At 36.9% G+C, this 21,922-nt stretch overlaps 1 protein-coding gene across 1 annotated transcript; it reads right to left on the reverse strand.

Moving 5' to 3' along the window:
* Positions 1-3,853: 3,853 nt before the first annotated feature.
* Positions 3,854-18,050, reverse strand: tbx5a (T-box transcription factor 5a). Its single transcript, XM_059545664.1, has 9 exons — positions 17,593-18,050; positions 16,725-16,904; positions 15,705-15,799; positions 13,840-13,959; positions 12,688-12,835; positions 9,963-10,115; positions 6,738-6,829; positions 5,242-5,471; positions 3,854-4,992 (listed from the first exon to the last, which is right to left on the reverse strand). The coding sequence occupies exons 2-9, from the start codon at positions 16,866-16,868 to the stop codon at positions 4,406-4,408; spliced, it is 1,569 nt and encodes a 522-aa protein (XP_059401647.1). The 5' UTR covers positions 16,869-16,904; positions 17,593-18,050; the 3' UTR covers positions 3,854-4,405.
* Positions 18,051-21,922: the final 3,872 nt, after the last annotated feature.

Raw genomic sequence — 21,922 nt, forward strand, 5'->3', positions numbered from 1 at the left:
CTCTCAGTGTTTCTAATGAAAGGGCTTTGACTGCTACAGTTTGGCCCAGACAAACGTTTCAAAGCAGCTGTGCGACTCCTGCGGCAGACAGATTTGCCTCTCGGACCCTTCCTTTTTGAACTAGTCATCCGTCACGAGTCAGCTGCATTTCACTACATCTTAATAAAGTAATCCCCCTCTCGTTTTTCTCCCCTTTGGAATGCTCTTGTTCTTTCTATTTCTCTTTGCTCATTCAGGCCACTGACAATGATTTGTTTTCTTTACAGATTCTGGGTTGAGTAGGGCCATAGTTTATCATTACTCCAACTTCCCTATATATATATATATATATATATATATTTGTAAATCTTTGGTTTGCTGGCCACATTAACAATTCCGAATATTAATGTGAATATCATCATTGTTACTGTAGAGCTTCAGTACCAATTATCTCTGCACACCAGTACAAAATAACGCAAACACTAAAGGAAAATAAAAAAATTTCAGGATAAATAACCAGCGGACAAATATTGGAGAGGATTATGCTTAATAAATCAAGCATAAATCATGACCATGATTGAAATATGATTTATTATGTAACTTTTCATAATTAATTCTGTTATCATCTCTACTGTATAAAGCGCTATTAAAATAAAGGTGAGCTGACCTATACAGAACAGTCATATTGATTAGGCTGTTGATAGTACTAACAAAAGGTAGAGTTAGTTCTTTTAATCATTAGGTTCACATGGCCAAATATAAGCCGACTTTTATTTCATGGCAGTCTATCAATAATACATTGGCATTTTTTTCCCTCCTGTTCTTTCTAACTCTTAATTCTCTTCTCTAGGATTATTAAAGTCTACAAAGGCTCATCACATAATTAATGGCTCTAACCCTCACCACTTAAACCCTGACGGCTAGTCCAGTCAACCTGCCTTTGAAAAACATAGCCTGTCTCAAAACATTTTTCAGAAACCTACGGTATAATCCATCTTGAGTCACACATGCATGTTTGGCTGATCGGAAGATGCGTGGGGGGGCGAGCTCATAAATCAGCCGTTAAGCAGTAGGGACGAGGCAGGGAGGCTAAAGGGTTAATGAATTTCTCCGGCTGGTTGGGGGTTGCGCAGGGTCCCGATGAGGGATAAGACTGGATGCGTAGGAGCAGGTTGTCCAGAGAGGCCCCATCAGTCAGATCAAAGGTGTCTGCAGGGAAGGTCACCGGTTTCGGCCAAAGACCTGTCCTGAACGAGAGAGAGGCAAGCGACTGAAAAACACTAATAAACAGTTGTGAGAGCTGTGATTCTGTACATTACTCAACTATAAACTTCATATGCACAATCATTGTTTGGAATTCTTGAATCACTATAAAAAAAAAATACCTGGGAATACTTTAAAAGTAAGTTCCCATTTGTTAACATTAGTTAATGAAAGTGAAGTGAAGTGACAATCAGCCAAGTATGGTGACCCATACTCAGAATTTGTGCTCTGCATTTAACCCATCCGAAATGCACACACACAGAGCAGTGAACACACACACACACACACTGTGAGCATACACCCGGAGCAGTGGGCAGCCATTTATGCTGCGGCGCCCGGGGAGCAGTTGGGGGTTCGATGCCTTGCTCAAGGGCACCTAAGTCGTGGTATTGAGGGTGGAGAGAGAACTGTACATGCACTCCCACCACCCACAGTTCCTGCCGGCCCAGGACTCGAACTCACAACCTTTCGATTGGGAGTCCGACTCTCTAACCATTAAGCCACGACTTCCCTGTATAAGCTAACATGAACTAACAATGAGCAATACATTTTTAAAGTGTTTATTGATCTTTGGTAATGTTAGTAAAAATATAATCATTTGTTCATGTTAGTTCATAGTACATTCATGTAAAAAAATACAACTGTTGATTTATATTTGTATTTAATGCAATTTTATTTCTAAATGTTGAAATGAACATAAATGCTGTAAAAGTATGGTTCATTATTAGTTCATGTTAACTAATGTGGTTAACTAATGTTAACATATAAAACCTTATTGTAACGTTACTGAAAATCTAGCATTTGATTTGTGTGGAATCAATGTTTTACTTCCAGCTAAAAAGAAAAACTTGAAAAAAGAAAAACTTGAAAAAAATTCTGTAGGCTTGTTCTTTCGGATTTTTTATTATTATTATTATTATTTTTTAAACCAGTTATATATTTTTACCTTGACACAGTTCTTTGTTTCCAGATATTTTTTTCTTCATTTTTACACTCTATCCTTTTAACTTAATCCTACTGTTTTATCAAATCAAAACAAGCTCACATTTGTCTTTTGCCCTGGATGCATGTCATTTTTCAGATGAAGTTTTTTATTTTTTTTTATCAGCTTTTCTAGTTTTTTTCCATTTACCAGTTCAGCGATCGACTGCCACTAGAGGTCAATGGTTAACTCCATTTTGGCTTAGAATGGACTGTTTTCTTAAGGGTGACATGTTGAAGATTTAGAGATAGGCCTCAGCTCAGGGATGTAATTGTTGGTTAAACCCCCTTTAATCCAAAGGACTTTCTATACAAGTGCTAATTTGTCAAGACCATCATTAATATCTGATAATAATGCAAGACATTCCTCAACCAAATAGATAACAAAACGAAGCACTCGAAAAGGCTTCATCAGTGAAAAAGATTGTCATATTTGAATGGATGTGCTTTACCTTCTAGGATAGGTTTTTATGTAATAGTTAGTATTATTTATTTATTTATTTATTTTTTCATTTATTTAAATGGTGTTTTATCACTCTAGCAATCTCCAGCTCCACCAAGTCTTAAAATTCATTCCTCAAAACCATTGAGGTTATTCATGACGGGGGAAGTCGTGGCCTAGTGGTTAGAGAGTTTGACTCCTAACCCTAGGGTTGTGGGTTTGAATCTCGTGACCCATGACTTGGGTGCCCTTGAGCAAGGCATTGAACCCCCAACTGCTCCCTGGACGCCAGAGCATAAATGGCTACCCACTGCTGTGTGTGTGTGTGTTCACTGCTCTGTGTGTGTGCACTTCGGATGGGTTAAATGCAGAGCACAAATTTTGAGTATGGGTCAGCATACTTGGCTGAATGTCACGTCACTTTCATGGAGTCAAGCGTTAACAGGCTTATAGTATGACATTGTATCGTGACATGGATTAATAACACAGTCAGTAGAGTTGCATTAAATAAACTCAGAATTCAAGGAAGAATATTTTACATTTATTCTGTTTTCTATGTACATTTTGTTGTATGTACACCCAAGTAAATCATGTTTGTATGTTTTTGACATTTATTTGTAGGCATTAAAAAATTTCAAACCAGACTGATGATTATGTTTTTCTGCATTTTCCCTCCCTCTCTTTTTTATCTAAAAAGAAAGTTTGACTACCACACTCAAAGTAATGAAAAAAGTCAACCTAGCAAATTGTCTTTTAGGTAAAGTAACAAAGTTTTAAAATACAAGAAAAATAAATACTATTAACAGGAAACAGGTGTCCAAAAATAAAGATCTCCTTACCAAAGTTTGATGAGATATTGTATCTTAGATGTTGTAGAATGACATGTTTTAGATATTCACTCTGTGATTGGTGCTCTGAGAAAGATGTTACTCATCTGTGTACTAAAAGAGACACTGGGGCCAGTATGGCCCTGATGATAACTAGCTTATAAGAACTATTACACTATCAATCTGTTGTACTGTTCATTTGTATTGTGTGCTCTGCCACACAATTTCCAGCTAACATTTTTGTAAAAAGTGCTCATTTATCCAATTATTTTACTGTCTTTTTGTATCATGGACCTGGTAGTTCAGAGACATAAAGATGCATAAATAATCAGTGAAAACTGATTTAAGTGGGAAAAACAAAATCTGCAACACCAAAATGTGTTTGTCTTGACTAGCTAATAATCAGCACCGCTCTGCTGTGATTTTAGAGACAAATGGTGCTCACTGACCAGATTCCCATACAGGTTTAAAGAAACCATCAAGCATAAGATCCCAAACATTTGTTCTATAATATATTGCCTCATACTTTTAAAGTACAAAGTTAAAACAACTCAGATAATGAAATGAAAAATGTACTATAAAACTGGACTGGGTTCTTCAAATATTATGTCATCCTTTTTTCAATAAAAGGTTTGTCAATAAATCTGTTGCAATCCTTGTGCATTTGTCTTTGCATTGAATGGGAATAGTTCTTTGTCCCTGATATACAGTCTGTATCATGGAAATACATGTCTCATGTTACTGTCCTGCTCAAACAATGAGACATTCATTGCTGCCTGAGCCAGTTGAACTTGCCTCAAACTGTTTATGACACAAGTTTATGCCACAAGCTCTCAAAGGCAGCGTAAATGTAAAAAATATAAATATGCAGAAAAGCACCCTGCCTCCTCTTATGCTGCTTGAGAGAATCCAGTTAGCTGCTCTCATTCCAGTCAGGCATAATGCTTACGCTGTGCACGGTGTGGTACTGGTGTGGGGACAGGTTGCGGGGTATACTATGAGTGTACAAGTACTCGTTGCCCTGCAGGCCGGCAGTTGGCGACTGAATTCCTGCACTCGGACTACACTGGCGGCCCAGCGACTGATGGGACATGGAACCCTGGTACATTGCATGGGTGTCACCCAGCTGTGGTGAGGCATGGCCTGCGACGCCGCTCAATCTGGACACGAGGGTTCCTGAGGTGAAGTGAGCTGAGAAGTGCTGGTAGGGCAGTCGCTCCATCTGCTGCATGGTCGTCACCGAGCAGCCGCCGTAAGGTGAAACGCCCGCCCAGGTGTTGCAGCTGATGTCTTCCAGGCTGGGCATGGGCTCGGTGGATTGCGATGTGCTGGCATACATGCACGCTTGCCGCTGGCCAGACTCGGCCCTGTAGGGAGCGCCGTTAAGACCCAGAGACTGAGAGTAGCTAACAGGTCGATAGTAGTGATCGTCCTCACTAGATGAGCTTTCCACGTAGGTCTTCTTGTACGAGTGTTCTCCTGTGTGACGGTCGTCCTCAACTGCACAGATAAAATGGAATGGAAATGAACTCAGCACCATTTAGAGAAGTGGTTCTCATCCACATTCCTGGAGCCCAACACTACACATTTTGCATGTACAGAGCATCTACTTGACACAACTGAATCAGGTGTGTTTGATTAAGGAAACATGCAGGCTCCAGGAGTACGGCTGAGAACCACTGGTCTAGAAATATCCCATTCGATAATTTACACTAAAAGGTAAAGTTTCAAGTGACATGATGGACCCACCTTTCCTCTTAATGCAGTGATAGTCTTGGCTGTGTTCATGGGGCAGCGGGTAAGAGCTTGATTGAGGAAGCATGTCCTGGGATGTGCTCGTGACCCCGTTCTCACAGGTGTACTGTGAGCTCATGGCGGTAGGAGCAGACAGACCTTGGACATCACTGCCGAACGGACTCTGGCTGGTGCCAACCCGCTGACGTACAGTACTGCGAGGGACCACCGGATACTCCTTGGTGCTTTAGGGAACAGAACAGACTCCATGAGCCATGTCATGGCATACATTTACATGCTGTCTTTCAGTCAGGAATCTTGAAACCATTCCATTGGTAACTAACCACATCCACCATCAGCACACACCATTGCGCCGGAATAATTTCTTCGCCATCAGTCTGCGACGGGGGCTTTTTCATGCCAATTAATCAATGAAAGTTGTAAGAGGCACTTTGCTTTAATTCCTACGCTATTTCTTTTGAACCACTGACCTGGTTTTCAGTTGGCCCGAGTTTAACTAAGACCAGACCTGCTTCGTCTCAGTGTTTGACAGTAGAGGACAGATAGGATATCAGGACCTTTGACTTCTACAGAGCACCATGGTGGAGTTTCTTTATTCTCTCTGTAGTTTTATGATTTATTACTCTTTTCTTGTTAACGAATAGTGGTTTCCTTGCTTGTACATCACCTTTGGAGTAAACCTTCTGCTGAATGCATAAAGTCATGTTAATAGCAGTGCTGTGTAAACGATTCAGTAGGAGAATCGTACAGGCATTAGTTGGGTCTAAAAGTCTTCAGGTCATTATCTGGAAACTCAATAGAAGGCTCTCATGGGAGACATTAGTCAGTTCTTTCTCTGCTTGTTTGAAAGTAACAACAGACAAAGTTAACTACGGCATGGAAAAAGTATTGCCATTTTTTCCTAGTGTATTATGATGTCTGTCATTTTTGAGTGGACAACGCCTGTGTTGGCTGCTGTGGGCCATACGACCAGATTTTCTGCTTTGAAAATGTGTTTTTCCACACTCTATACTGCAGTCATCTGGAGAAAATAAGAACACAAGCCATGTGGTTTTTGCCACCAATAGACCAACTATATCACAACTGTTCTGGAGCTACACAGAGCTAAAAAAGAGATATTGTCATGGTTGTAGGGCCAGTCAGGTGGGAGTCAGCAGCTCTGAGAGTGGACGGTTTTCAAGAGGAACACTCAAATAACAAGTGTCCCCTCAGTCAAGAGCACTGCCTTTGTGAAAGCAGCAGTCTCTGGTTTGTATCTGTGCTGGGTGAGTGTTTGTGCATTGATCAGCACTGCCCTGTTTAGTTTTAATCTAGCTTCCCATCAGACAATTCTGGTCAAGTCTCCTGTTAGGCCTGTTGTGAGTATATTCAGAGTGTAGCACACCTATATGAAGAGGGAGCTCCTAACCTGAGCTGCTAGGTTTGTTTATCACTATAATTAACTCTATGCAAGCACTTGCTCATGTAAATGCCACTTTTCACAGACCCACCTCTGAAGTCTTGACATGCGATGCAGCTCCATATCATCACTTCCACGAAAGCCTTTCGCAAAGGGATTGTTCTCGATCTTCAGCTGGGTGATCTGTAAAACAGCCAACACACTAGTGTTACCCTGCTTCAGTGTTTGTCTTCAGCACCTGTATCCACTGTTTAAATACTGCTGTAGTCTCTACTTTCACTTAAAACAAACAATGAGATTCTCAACCTGATCTGAACTCCAGATATCTTGTTATTAATGACATGAGAACATGACATCTTAGAGCCCACAAGACATTGTTTTATTTCTAAATGATGCATCCTGCCAGAGTAAAAGAAAATTCAAAAGATGTATAGATGATTGGCTTTTGCTGCCTTTTTACTGTTCAGTAATGAATTTGTGAATTTGCACTGACCACTGTTCTGCACTGACCGACTGATTGCTTTGTAAGTTTCTGTTAATGAGGTAACCCATTGGAACAATCACTTTAGTCTTGTCTTTGAAACCACATCTATTAGAATTTTTTATTGCACAGGGTCTAAAAATGAGCATAATGAGATGCTCTGGGTGAAAACTGACAAATTATCCTAGTGGATTTCTCTGCTTGGTCAGCAGATGATGAAAAGGTGACATCTTTAATTACCCAGGCTGTGTTTTTTGTTTTTATGCTGCCAGAATGTAGAAACTGACATCTGTCAGTTTGGTTAAAGATTGGTTTAGATTTTTGTCTTACATAAAACTGATTTTTTTTTACTAATAATTCTACACAAGAAGCACAGATAATCAATGTTAATCCTGTCATCATCTGTGAAATCTGTGAAATATAATTTGTTAGGTCAACGTAAAATATTTTGTATTTTGTAAACAGCGTTTATACATTTAAAAATAAAGACATTATTTTTCTTAATGATAACTTTAGTTTTTTTTATTACTTTTAGTCATATTTGTATCCCATTGATTAAGGTATAAAATTATTATTAGTAATAATCTGTAAATCTTTCAACGTGAGTAAAATATGTTACTGAAAACAGACATTTACTTAAATGATAAAAGTCTTTAAAATGGAACACACATATATATATATATATATATATATATATATATATATATATATATATATATATATATATAGTTCGCAAACATTTGTATATAAGGTTAATCCCAAGTACCACTGCCAAATTAACAAAAGCAATTTGACATGACATTGTCCTTTAATGAGACTCACTGTATCTGCAGGGGTTTTGTTTTTGGCTGTTGTGGTGTGTTTCCTAACAGGACCTGATCTTTGACACTACTTTGGCTCTCACTTGAGATGAGACCTTATAAAAAAAATATAATAATAAAATGGCCATGTTGTGACGCACCTTTGAGCTCTCATAAACGAATGTGCTTGGCAGACTTCACAAAACTGAGTGGTTTTGTTTTACAATTTGATACCCCTTTTAAAAGTTGCAAACTGACATTTTTCCAAATATGTCAATGTCTTTTTCGAAGGTAGACCTGACTTGACGGCGCTTTGATGCGAATTCTTTCAAGTTGTTTGGCCACTACAGTTACCTGTTGTTTTCGTCTTTACATTTATTCAGTTTATATCTATCCTGTTATTTTTCTTCACTTTATTACTCCGTTTTTTTTCCTTCACTGATCAATTAACTGAAGTGCGGGTGTATTGAATCTTGGAAAAAAGGACCGCGCGCTACAGCAGCAGGTTATAGCCTAGGAGGAATAGGCTAATATATAATAAACAATATGTGTCATATGCTGTAGTAAATTGTGGTTTACCTTTTGTAACTAGTTAAAATGTTGCTGGTAAAAGTAATAAGCGGTGAAAATTTTAGCAGGGTAAATAGGCTTAATTAATAAACCTAATCATGTCCGTTAATTAAAAACCAACATTTTTATTTTTGTGTTAAAAGCAAGGACGAATAAACAACAACGTATGCACTTCATCTCGTCGATCTCTTTAAAAAACATCGATGAGCCAAACTCATCTTTGATGATCCTGCTGTTTTACTCTAATTGCATTCAATTAATAAATAGTGGTACATAAAAGTGGTCTAAAATAAAGCTAAATGTGCGCAGATCGATGTTCTTTCTCACATCAGTCAAATCAGTTAGCCTATTACACAAACCTGTAATCCAGATGAGTGTTAGACTCACCCGAAACGAAGTGTCCATCTCTATATTCTTATTTGCAAATATGATACGCACTTTCAACTATTTGGGCTATTTGACTGCAGCGAAAAACGAGTTATTAACTGGACAAAAGTTACATTAACAACTGTCTATCCAGAAGTGCGACAAGGGTGACAAAAACACAGACATGCATATGACATTTATTATTAAGCAAATAGGCCTAATGTAATCATTTATTAAGGACACACTGTGCATATTGTTTAGGCGTACAGTCATTTATCTCTTTATTTAGTTCTTTTCACAAACGACTTTTCCCCACTTCTATATCATGTTCAATCAACGAGCTTATAATGACGAAGTAGAAATATCATGGTTGGAACTAGACTTCAAAAACAAAATCGAAATTTGAATATTCTGAGAAATATAACAGCTGATTAAATAAATCATGGTTAGTGTAAACTTTCGTGTTCATAGTGCTTAGTAGCCATACAAACATGTCGGATTTTGTTCTTATTGCTTTTTATAAGTAAAATATGTGATGGTGTTTCACGCTGATTTGTATATCTAACAATAAACGCATTACATTATTAACTGTAATAAAGACAGACTTTCAGTTGATGCAAGACGAGCTTTAAAGAAAATCACTTAACCGGCTTTTGAACTGATCCCTTTTCTGAATTGAGAAAAATCCACAGGTAAAGTTAATAAATAGATTTATAAATACTCATTAATTAATATTAAAAAAATCGTATCTGATGAATTAACAGTTACAATTAGTAGCCTAACAATAGGCTATTTTGCTAGCAACACAAATACTAATTATTTTTGTGCAAATCTGAGTAGCCCCTAAGGCTATGAAATCAAGCTGTTGTCATGCATGGTCCTACGAGTAACTGGACTGGAATCATTCTATCAAAAAGTCATTATAAATCGAGTTTTTGTCACTTTCCTAAAACAGATAGGCTAATACTGTGCTAATTCTATAATTTCGTTGATTCACAATATCGAGTCTTTTTTTATCTGTTGTTTATAATGCTAAAAATGATCACAGCAAGATAACCTAAAATTCTCGTCACTCATTTTATCCCGTCTATCGTCTTACCTTATGGTTTTGGTAAGATGTGACTGCAATGAAAGCCGTTTCTGGGAACACATGAGTGCAGAAAGCGGTGTTTTTGGATCCAAATCCGTTATTTTCATCTGCCTTCACGATGTGGATCCTCGGTTGATATTTATGCATGGAATTCAGGATAATCTGAAAACAAGAAATAGAGCGCAAATATAAGCAGACACCTCGCATCCACATGGCGATATTTAGCTGATATTTTTCGATTACAGACAGTAAATATACTAGACATTTTATATAAAATGATCACACCATGCTTGATTAATATGATTGCGAAATAACATCGCTTATTAAGTTATGAACTCTGAACGTTTTTCTTCTTGCTTTCAGCTGCGTTTTTGAAACACTTTTGAAACACTTTCTCCCTTTCTATAATTAGCTCTATGGCAAGTCTAATTGTAATCTCGGATTTCTAGTGACACTTTACTAAAAAATGTCGCCATTGTTCTCCTTGAGCATGTATTAATACAAGCAAAACGGTTTTGTCCATCTCTAAAACCTATTTCCAAATTCTATTTACTGTTACAACGAGACTGAAAAGCTGTCTACCAAACAAAAGTTGTACAGTAGTGCTTTTGCAGTGGTCACTTGTCTTGAGTATGAGTCTTAAGAAGAATAGTATTATGTGTGTGTGTGTGTGTGCGCGCGTTATGTAGGCTACTCTAAGTGGATTTTGTCTAAACTATGCTTTCTGGCTTAGCATGCCAAGTTTACACACACACATGCATTCCTATTTTCCATTTTCATGTTTTCCCCTCGCATGCATTCTCCAAACAACTGCAGCGTTTCTCCTTTGATCAGTGGCATCAGTCCTCTCTCTCCAAGCGGCTCTTGGCTCAACACAACACTGAGACTTGGAAAGCAGGGCTCGCTGTAAACTTTAAACACGGCTCAGAGCGGAGAATATTGCTTTTGCTCAAGATCCACAAGATGATTTATTGTTGAAAGTAAAATACAAAATGCATTGCTTTAATATCTGTGATGTCAAAATGAAATAATTCACAGTTTTGTGAAGCATCTGGCATGTAGCCACACACACTGTCGGCCTACTTAGATTAAACAAGGATTGCAGGGACACAGTTTTGGCTAAAAGCTGAGTGGGACATAGAAGAATATTTGGAGAACTGTATGGACATAAGAAAAGTTTTTTTGTGGGACCACCCACTGGGAATGCAGCATTTGTCTGTTCTGGGGATGCCCTGATGTCCCATTTCTCCATTTGCCCCTACACTGTATGATAGTTTTTAATGATAGTGAGCGATCACTGAGGGCCATGAATGTTGCCCCGCTCTTTCATGTTGCCGACATCACAGCGACTCTGAAACACTGCAGATTAACAGCCTTTGTATACCTCTGTCCATCACTCATCACACTCTGTCATTAAATATAAACAGTTTGAAGCACAGTTATCCAAACTCCGCCATTTTGACTCAAATATTTCTGGATGGCTACAAGAGACAAAGAATGTGTGGGCCTATGAATGCTTGATGAATGATACTAAAATGATCAAAGCCAAAGTTGTAGTTCGCTTCCATCGAAAAACGTCTTTAACTTGGAAAATTCAAACTGTTCTCATCCTCACAAGTTAAATATTGCTTTTACTGGGTGCATGCTTTGTAAGTTATTCACATGGAAATTATTCTGAGTTCTTTTCAGACATCTTTATCTCATCATCGGAGCCTAATTAAGACAGAGTTCTGAACTATTGGCTTGTTTTATGTATTGCCTAACAAGTTCTTATTGCAGCCCTGTTTCTGAGACTAGTAATTATAAATAGGTCTGAAATTATTTCAGCCACCTGGAACAACAAACCGACAGATTGTTATTTTGGTCGAGAAGCCGTATTTCATTTATAAATCCCAAGGCACTATTTCAGCACAAAAGGGGGCATGCCAAGAACCACTGCAACCAATCAAAAATGCATTCTGGACAGAAATTTACAACTCGGCTCACATTCCAGTTTCCTATTTCATTCTACCAGCTGAGGTTTGGCAGGAAAACAAGCCTGATCGACCTCAACCTTGTGATCAGAACTAAACAGCAAACTGCTTGCAGTCACAGATATGCATATGAGACATCTAAGCACCATCTGTTCAGACACAGACACAATACTTTGTTTTCTAATCTGACGCTTAAGGTGATATGGCGTGTCCAGAAATCTGAGAAATGTTGAACTTCCTGCTCTTTTAAACCTGTGAGCTGAGCAACTTTTGAATTGTAACGGCTCAGCTTGCAATAGCAAAAAACTTGTCTATATTAGTTAACTGTGCATTAGGCTGAAAGTGGATGCTACAGATTAAATAATCTGGTTCCTCTCTAGTTTACAGTGAGTAAATTTATAATCTGAATTTAGTGTTTCCACATCTGAGGCTGTCTGCCCGTGTTTCTGTTGTCACAATTATCATTACCGGATTTAAGATGTGTTTTGGTCATTACTCTGTTCTGGCTTTTGTCAGTAGCACCTTTTCAGGGGTGGATATCCTGATCTAGAGCCTTGATCCAATTCACCCACAACACTACCTGATCAGATCGACATGTGTGACCCTTTAAAACTCAAATCCTCTTTCTCTGCTGTCATTTCTGTTTTTTTGTGCTGATATCAAGTAGCTACAATACAACATGTGAGGATTTTGTCAGTAATATATTTGTTTATTCAAACAGAAGGTTTCAAAGCAAATGCATGAATCAGTTATTCACTCACATGTCCGAAGGGATCAAGGTGGTTGTTTGTTAATTTAAGCTTCTGGAAAGACACCAGTTGCCGCATCCAGTGCGCTCCAGTGGCTGGAGAATCTGGATGGACGTACAGCCTTCCCGGCATCGCAGGTTCTGCTTTCCCTGTCACAGACCTGAGTTGTAGTGCAAAATACAGCATTTTAAACACAATTTATTCTTGATATATTAATACCTTTGCTTCATTGTAAATACACATTGACTTCCCTAAATGCTGTAGTCTATAATGCATTAAATATTTTATATTACTTTTATCTTTTTCTGTCAAGTGAGCATTGATGTTGCTCTCTGCTGTGTTAGGGAAGTTACTGTGACAGGTTTGAGATTCTGTTTATTTGTCCATGCATTAATTATTACAAGGATAATTCCATTAAAACTAAAAGATGTTTCCTTTATTGCAATCGAAATGTGATCCAGCCTACTACCTCCCATTCATCATGCATCACTGTATTGTAGCCTACATAATGTCTTTCAAAGACCGGTTAATTTGGTCAATGGCTAAGATGATGGTTAATCAAGAGGGCCATTAGTTCCAGAGCTTGCACTGAATGGGTAATTATCAGGGATATTGGCTTGTGGACATCCTCCCTCAATAACCTCAACAATTTAAAATCACTGACCCTAAAAAAGGAATATAAAACAAGTAGTGCAGCAGATGGAATTGTCTGTACAGCAATGCGAAAGTTATTTTTTCTCATCCTTAACTTAAACATTTTAAAGTTTCATTTGTTTAAACTGAAATGTAAAAATTAATTTAGGAATTAAAAACTTAAGGAATGTTTTAATGGACACTGCTTTCTTTACTTAGTCTGTGTCCCTCTGCTCTGCACTTAATCTTTAAAGATTAATAATCAGAATGATTGATCCTAATTTTATTATTTGACTAATATGAATGTGTTGCACCAGCTTAATAATCTGATAGGTCTTGTCAGGAACATTTGAGAAGGTTCTCTTTAGTGCTAGAAGGTGGCTATGGGCAATTGAAAACTTTAAACGACTTTGAAAATATTACAGAAGCCATCTACTTGAGTGAAAAAAAAGTAATGTCAGAAATAAAATAGGCAAATAAATAACCTGCATTAGTAACTTTGTCTCTTAATAAAACAATTGACTCACGAACCATTTGTTATCGGCGAATTTATAGCGGTGGTCGTCCGCTGGCACAACATCCATCAGCAGAATGTATTTAGTTTTTGGGTTCAACCCGGTGACCTTCACTTTGAAGCTTGGGAACATCCGCCTGTGGATAAAAATGGGAAAATATTACAGCACAGATTGCCTACAAGATGTGTTTAAGCTTTTATTAAATTATGATGACATACTACTACTACTATTTATTTTTTAACTTCATTGTAGATTTGTTACAGGAGAAAACACATTATAGCTACTCATTTAAAATACACATAGCCTAAATCGATCAATTAAACCAGCCTATAATATTTATTCTCAAGCGTGCTCATGGAGACGATTTTTTTGACACTCCACAAAAAAAGTTATTGATCGGCGAGTTGAATACACTTTCAGTAGCTAGATAGTTTACTAGCTCCGTGAATGCTAAAATGCTAAATCTTGATTCAGATTCATTTTACCTTGGGCATAAAGAGGACATTTTAAAATCAAGAAAAAAAAAACACGGTAGCTATATTGATGAATAAAACTATGAAAGTGTGAATGAATGTCAGTAAGCAATAAAAGCGATTTACTTTCAGTGGGCCATTTTCATATTTTAATGTGTTCACTTTAAGAAATAAAGTAGGCCTATTTAAATGAAAAAAAAAAAGACAAGAAAAGAAGGGAAAAAAATCCAGTGGCGTGTTCATTTTATTATTCCAGACCGATAAGGTAGGTAATGTAATGTTTTTATTTTTATTTTATTTCTTTTTTTTTTTACTGCACTGACTAGGAAACGATACAAAAGCCAGCAGTGTGTGCAGAGAGAAAAACAGTTTTTGAAAGCTGACGCGATGTGACTATTATGAATAATACATGACAAGAACTACGAGACAACTTTGCTATCGTGCTTACGGACTCATTGAGGCAATTATAACATTAAACATCAACATAATTTCCAGCGATGATCTCGGTATTTCTCGATCTTTTTATCCTCTCACACTGATCCTAATGTCAAGCAACAAAAAAGTCGTAGTGAGGAGTTCATGCCCACTGATTTCATTTTTTAACCCGCATCTGATTGTTAATGAAAGAGGACTACACGCTTTCTGAAACTAACTTTTAACTAACTAATATTTTCTAACACTTCTCAGCAAACAGGGAAGAATAACAATACCGCAGATCTAAACCACCAGACTGCTGCTAGCTTATAAACAGTTAGTAACCTTAAAACAGACTAACAAACCTATTTAACTCTATATTTCAGAGACAATGCTGTTAGTATGCGATGCTAATAAACAAATGCTCTTAAAGTTTTAAAGTGAGACCTAAGTTTGGTGCATAACTGTAACAATATTGGACAAATCTGAATTATGCATAATAATTCGCATAAAAACTAATCTTAAATTATGGAGTCAAACTAATTCTGAGGCCTACTGATGTACTGGAATTATCTTACTGCTAACATTGCAAAATGTTGTAATCTGAAACTTTCAAAATACATTCTAAATAAAAACAAATAATTCAAAGTATAAATAATACTTAATAATATAAATAATAAATAATAATTAATAATATAAATAATGTTGATCTATACCCCCAGGCAAACCACACTGTGCCGTTAAAAATTAAAATGGAAAAAATATATTAAAATCTAAATATTGCAGTAGGAAGAATATATAAAAGAATAGATTCATTTATAATGAATATTGTTCAATTAGTATTATAATTGTTTATAATGCGAATAAGTATTATAACGATTGTAATGATAAATGCATAATTGTTCTTTGTGTGCATTTTTTATTTTTATATAGGTTATCCGAAAACTACATATGCAATGCATTTTCGAAACATTTGTAAACGTTTGTGTCTTACCTCCCTGCTTTGGTGATGATCATTTCAGTTCCCACTTCATGAAACTTTGTCCACAACTCTCGCTCGTGTAAGTAAACTTTTATCCCTTCCATTCCCTTTAAACAGAAAGATGCAGACATGGAGAAAGAACGTAACGAATGCAGATGCTAGCAGCTTTTCAGGCATTAATAACGGTGCTGCCACTCAAACAGTAAATCACTGTAAACGCAGAATACGTTTTTATTAATAAACTGCAAGATTAAGTAAGTAAAACTGTAAGTTAGTAGGACTACGCTACATAAGCATGTTAGTAGCACTTAATGTGAATCCTTGAGTAGCCTAAGCTATAACTCAAACACACAATTGGATTGCTTTAAGTTAACGAATATTTGTAGAATCATGGAATGACAGCATATATATAATATAATATAGCATATATATATATATATATATATATAAACGTGAACTAGTTACTGTCAACTATTCTTACATCTACGCGGAGCCAGATTTTCAAAAGTGCGTTCACACTTTCGTGTACACGGAATTACTTGTAGTTGCAATATATCCGCATTCATGTATATTATGTATTTATCTAATTCTGTGAATCCATATTTGAATGCTTTTCGATAGCACTCGTGTAGCCTCTGTAAGTATTATGTTTTGCTTTGATTACTCTCTGATCAACAATAATTGATGAAATTACTGCACAGCGTTATTAATATTCTCAGGTCAGCGGCTGATCAACTTGACTCAGATCTGCCATTATAGTCATCTCTGACTTAGCAGTCCAAATCTGGACATTCGACATACTTCTGTTGCTTTTATAGCTAGGTATAAATACTACAACACACACCCTAACTTTTAAAAATATTTTTACCATATATATTTTTAATAGTTTTACAAATAAGGACGTCCCCAAAGGAGGTTTTAAGAGGAAGATTTGGCTCACTTCTGGGTACAAATTTGATCTTAAAAGTTTTGGTCAAGTAGCCACACACACACACACACACACACACACACACACATAACAGTAGTAGTTACCTGTTGAATGTAAGTTGTCTGTGATGACGGAGATTCGCTAACGACTCCATTCTGCTTGTCTGATTTACTATTGTTTTGTAATTCTTTTGAATCGGTGTCACTGGGAGAGTTTTGGAGCCGAAAGGTGTCTTCGCTGTCCGCCATGTCAGAGGGGCCTGAGAACTACTGCGACCGCGAGGCCTGAATAACAGAAGAAGAAAAACATCACTTCTTTTTTAAACAAGCATTTCAGTTGTTCAGTTCCCTTCAGAGTAGGCCTATCTTGCATCACTTTAATGAGTACGTACTTGATTGTGATGACATAAATTCTTACCCTAACTCTAACCCTTTTATGATAACTTTAAACAACAAACGAAATCTACTACGATATATTTATCAAAATCTCGAAACATTATTAATTATTACACTTCGACACGGTCCTATAAAAACAGTGCAGTGCTTATGATTTTGAAATGTCTGCTCAAATAAATTATCCAGGTTAAGACAACTTTCTTTGAACACAAACACATTACATTAATATAAAGATACACAACGCATATGCCTGAACATATAGATAGCCTATTTAAATTCTTGCTCTTTTCCATCATGCTCCTATCCAAGACAGGAATAAAAACATCGCACGGGCCTCTATTAGAACTTTCTTTGACTCAGGCACAAAACCCCAGTAGGCTACACGTGTTTGATAAATAACCTAATATTCCGCTATGTTACCACAATTACAGCTACTATGTGTCACAGATGTCGCAGTTCTAGTTTACACATCTGTATGCCGATGGTTTTTGCTGTAGGCAATGTCTGTAGCGATGGACTGTAGTGCAACAACTCTTAATGAATCAGACTCAAATGAACCCGAAGAAACTGACATTACCTTAAATTCCGATGCAAGACAGTTTTACAAATCCCTGAAACGGTAATACGCTCGTGTCAGTTCAAATATAGCGAACTTCCCTTTGAATGTCAAATATATTCCAATTGTGTAGCTCACGAGATTCTGCTCTGTGAACCCATGGATTTCCTCGCTGATGCAAGAATCTTCGTCCAGCAAGCGTCCACGTGAGTATATCGATTAAAAATGCGAATCTTTCTTCATGTGGTAGTGAAGGACTTGCGCTAATGGCAGGTCACAAGCCTCCAGAGCACAGCAGCCTTTCTTCTTCCCTTTAGTAGGCTCTGTCTAGTATTCCTCGAGAAAAGAAGCACGATCGCCTCCTCCCTCGCTCTCTTTCTTTCTCCGTCCCTCTCTCTGTCTGTTTCTCTAATGGTCAAACCCTGTGCGTTACGCTGGAGAACGGAAGCGCTGGGACGAACCACGTAGGTAATATGGGTCGGCTGCGATGTGGACACGCACTGCCGTGACAATATCAGTCCACCCACAGTTTAACTGCACCCCACATCACCCCCACCCTCCCTTCACAAGCTCTGCATTCTTGAATGAGGAGACATTTTAAACGCACATATAGGTATAATACAGTAGGTGCGCGTGTCGTCTAATTGTAAGCCTACCCGGGACAGCACATGTAGCCTACGTGTGCAAGATGTCTGTTAAAGATCTGTTTTACACACATTCTTAATCATAAACATCTTAAAGACATTTTCTAAACACATATTCGACATCTGATATTGCACATGAGCAAACACTCGTCTTGCAGATGTAAATGCAGACGTCAAATAGATGTCTCCGTGATGTACTTGTGCTATATCAGGGACCATTTACAATGATGTGTTCATGTGTTTCATTGTTTTCAAGTCTACAGCTAGTTTTTTATCGAATCAGGTTTTTATTTTATTTAACAGTGTGTATGTAACAACTAAAATGTCTTAAATTAACAATAGAGAGAATATTGTGATTTCTTACATGCATGAAATCTTTGGTGTCTATTAGTTAATGATGGAGATAAATACACTAAGCCTAAAACAGATACAAGACATGCAAAACCCAGAGGAATTCATTTGGACGTTAACGTTTGTAACGAAAAGTCATATAGGCCTAATATGTGTCGTTTGTTTGGGCGAACTTCACGTCGCAGGTTTGTGTGGCTTTGCCTCGGCCTGTAAATCCGTGGCTTTAGAAATATACGCTGCTCGCTGTGAACGACAACGTGAACGTGCTCATCAAATATTTAACACGTGCCAGTTTCATCCACTGACTTTTATTTTATGTTTGGTTGGTGTTGGATTAGGCTGTTTCCTCAAAAAAATTTTGGATTTTAGCGCTGAAGACAAATGTGAGTCTGGCAGTGAAGATAACTGGGTGTTGTTCTCTTTCTTGGACGTTAGGAAACTCATACATAATGAAATCCTTTCATTTCAGTTTCAAACCAGACTATAGATCTCCTGTAATAAAATCAAAAGTTGGACTCCACAGGCCACTAGACAGAGTCTTCAAGTCATAGCTATACCACAGAGCTGTAAAGCGCCAGATCTAGTCAAGAAAATTTCATGAACACAGGAACTAAATATAGCACATGATAACCCAGGGCTTCGAACACTATAGCGTGCGAACCAGTGTGTTAAAATCACGGTTCCGCCAGGAGATAATATTATGACGCAATTTCTTCTGCCTCGGCTCTGTGGCCATTCAAGATCCGTCATGAGCACGAAAATCCAAACAGATCATTTCCATGCATATATTTGATTCATAATCTACTAATGAGTGATTACGAGACAGTAACAGTCCTCTGATATAATGAGCTGGTGTATCCCAAACATTGCATCACAAGTGTGATTTGTAGTAGGCTATTGTTTTTTGTTCTACACAAATGAACGAATCCAATTTATTGATAATGCTTAAGAAACGGCTGATAGCTACAAATATTTTAAAAGATACGCATATTCCTAACGTTTGCAGTAAATTCGTTAGACGTACTAGGAGGCATATATGCACTATTGATCTTAACCCACGCATATTTGTACATGTTTCTTATCGTGCGACCAATATATGCACAATTCGTGCGGTCATATTCAGTGCCTATACTCTTAAAAATAAAGGTGCTTCACGATGCCAGAAGAACCCTTTTGTCTAAATAGATCCATAAAGAACCTTTAACATCTGAAGAACCTTTCTTCTTCACAAAAAGGCAAGAAAGCGATGGCTCTTTAAAGAACCTTTGACTGAATGGTTCTTTGTGGAACCAAAAATGGTTCTTCTATTGCATCGCTGTGAAGAAAGTTTTAAAGCACCTTCATTTTCAAGAGTGTATAGGAAGGCAGCTGAAAGTAGAAAAATTTCATGCAGCCTGAATTATGGAGATTAATGTCCAAAATCTCTAGAATGCTCTAGAAAACATTTTCAAACGCTTAGCCTTCATACATAGGGCAGAAATAAATGCGTATGATACACATTGGTTTGCAAGGAATGAAACGTTAACACTTTCCACTAGTTCTTCTGAATTAGCCGTCTTGTGCGGATATTTAAGCGGATAGTTAACAAGAAATTAATATATTAATTATAAAACACAAGAAGAACTTGTTTAAAATGTACTACAAAAAAAGACATAAAATAAAATGACAAATAAAAATTAAATCTTTAACTTAATATATCAGATTTAAAATAATAATTTTGTTGTCTAGAAGTTCCCCGCCTGCTTATACACTTAAACATCCTTATTTTCTTTTTCAAAAGGGTTTTTCCAGTTGTTTTTGAGATCTGAATTTATTTTTGTTTGAATCTCGTCGTGTGGGAAAGGCAAGATTGCATCACAAGTTATTTGCCAACTTGCCTAGCACAAAATAATTGACCAATGTGAAAATGCAAATATAGACTTGACCACGGGTGCCACTTGCTAGGCTACTTGTGGCATAAACAAAAAAAACTTTTCACTTGAGTTTTTACATCTTTAAGTTTAGGCTATTTGTTGAAGTTGTGCCCTGTCATTATTTTACTGTGGCTTGAGTATAGGCTAAGATTACAAAATATGATGTATTTTTGTGAATCTCTGTTTTTTTTTTTTTTTTTATCAGATGGCAACAGTTGTACGAATATAGTTGTAACTTTCGGAAAACGACATATATGAGCTCTTAAATATTGCGAATAACACAAAAACACTAGCTACATATTATTATTATTATTATTATTGACGAGATTATGCACTTCGACGCTCTACTAAAGCTGTGTCATCTACATTATACAGTTAAAAGGGCACGGTCAGTTTTATTTGTGTATTATTTCTTTTGTGTGTATGCGATTCCAAGTGGTCTCCGCTTTATTTTTATCACGAAAAATATACACATTTTGGTGCAACTAAATTGAACAATGCAAGCTGAATGCATGGAAAAAAGTCATGCATTAAAAGGTCACTCTGCCCGTCTCATCATCAAAAGTAAAAGGACCAGAGTTTCACTGACCTTAAATTCAAAGAATTCAGTATATATATATATATAATGTGGTTTACGAGATTTTTAATAGTTTCATACATTTTATAATAATAAGTAAAAAAGCAACTATTAAGTAAAGCCATTAAAGTTTTTTTTTACCCCCCAAAATTTGGTTCAGCATTACTTTATCTTGCCCAAGACAAGTAAAGTTTTCCGTGTTAACGTCAGTGTATTTTACTTTTATGCAATACATTAACCTACATTAACACATTCAATCTACATACTTTAACAAAGACTCGCGATGGTTCTCTAAACATCAGAAGAGCAATATGAGAAACGAGACAAACACTAAAAAATCTAAGCGGAGAGAAGAGCTGATTTAATTCCAAACCTTAATGCTCCTGTAGAGAGTGTCTAGACCGGCTGACACAACTGCTGCCACCAACTGTGTGCATCTGTGTGAACATGTGAGCTTTTCGGGTTATTCTTTTCATATCACAAAACCTTGAAACATGGGGAAAATAGCATCTTCATATCGTCTCTCAAATCTTTGCATTCACATATTTACACTTATATAATATTCCTATTAATTATGCTTACTTCTACCACTACTAATAATAACATAGCCTATTGAAAAAAAAATAAAAAATAATAATAAAACATTAATTCAGGCAATACCCTTGCTTTCTCCATGGATTTATATGTAAATTGATTATCTCTCTCTGTGTGTGTGTGTGTGTGTGTGTGTGTGTGTGTGTGTGACAAAGGCGTTCTTTCATTCACTGTCTTGAGCTACAGGGGCAGGATACGAGACAAATATGTGATTTTTTTAATATCATAAATATTCTATAATTTAATATCATATGATGCATGGTTCTCAAGTA

This window comes from Carassius carassius, chromosome 4, assembly GCF_963082965.1.
Source record: "Carassius carassius chromosome 4, fCarCar2.1, whole genome shotgun sequence".
NCBI classification, from domain to species: Eukaryota; Metazoa; Chordata; class Actinopteri; order Cypriniformes; family Cyprinidae; genus Carassius; species Carassius carassius.

Bases quoted from the DNA above. Each gene is read 5' to 3' on its own strand.
- tbx5a (XM_059545664.1), bottom strand. From the start codon at position 16,868: ATGGCGGACAGCGAAGACACCTTTCGGCTCCAAAACTCTCCCAGTGAC. The intron at 12,836-13,839 runs GTTCGTGAGTCA...ACTACAACTCAG, and splicing joins AAATTCGCCGATAACAAATG to GTCTGTGACAGGGAAAGCAG. The intron at 10,116-12,687 runs GTGAGTGAATAA...TCTTGTTTTCAG, and splicing joins ACCTTGATCCCTTCGGACAT to ATTATCCTGAATTCCATGCA.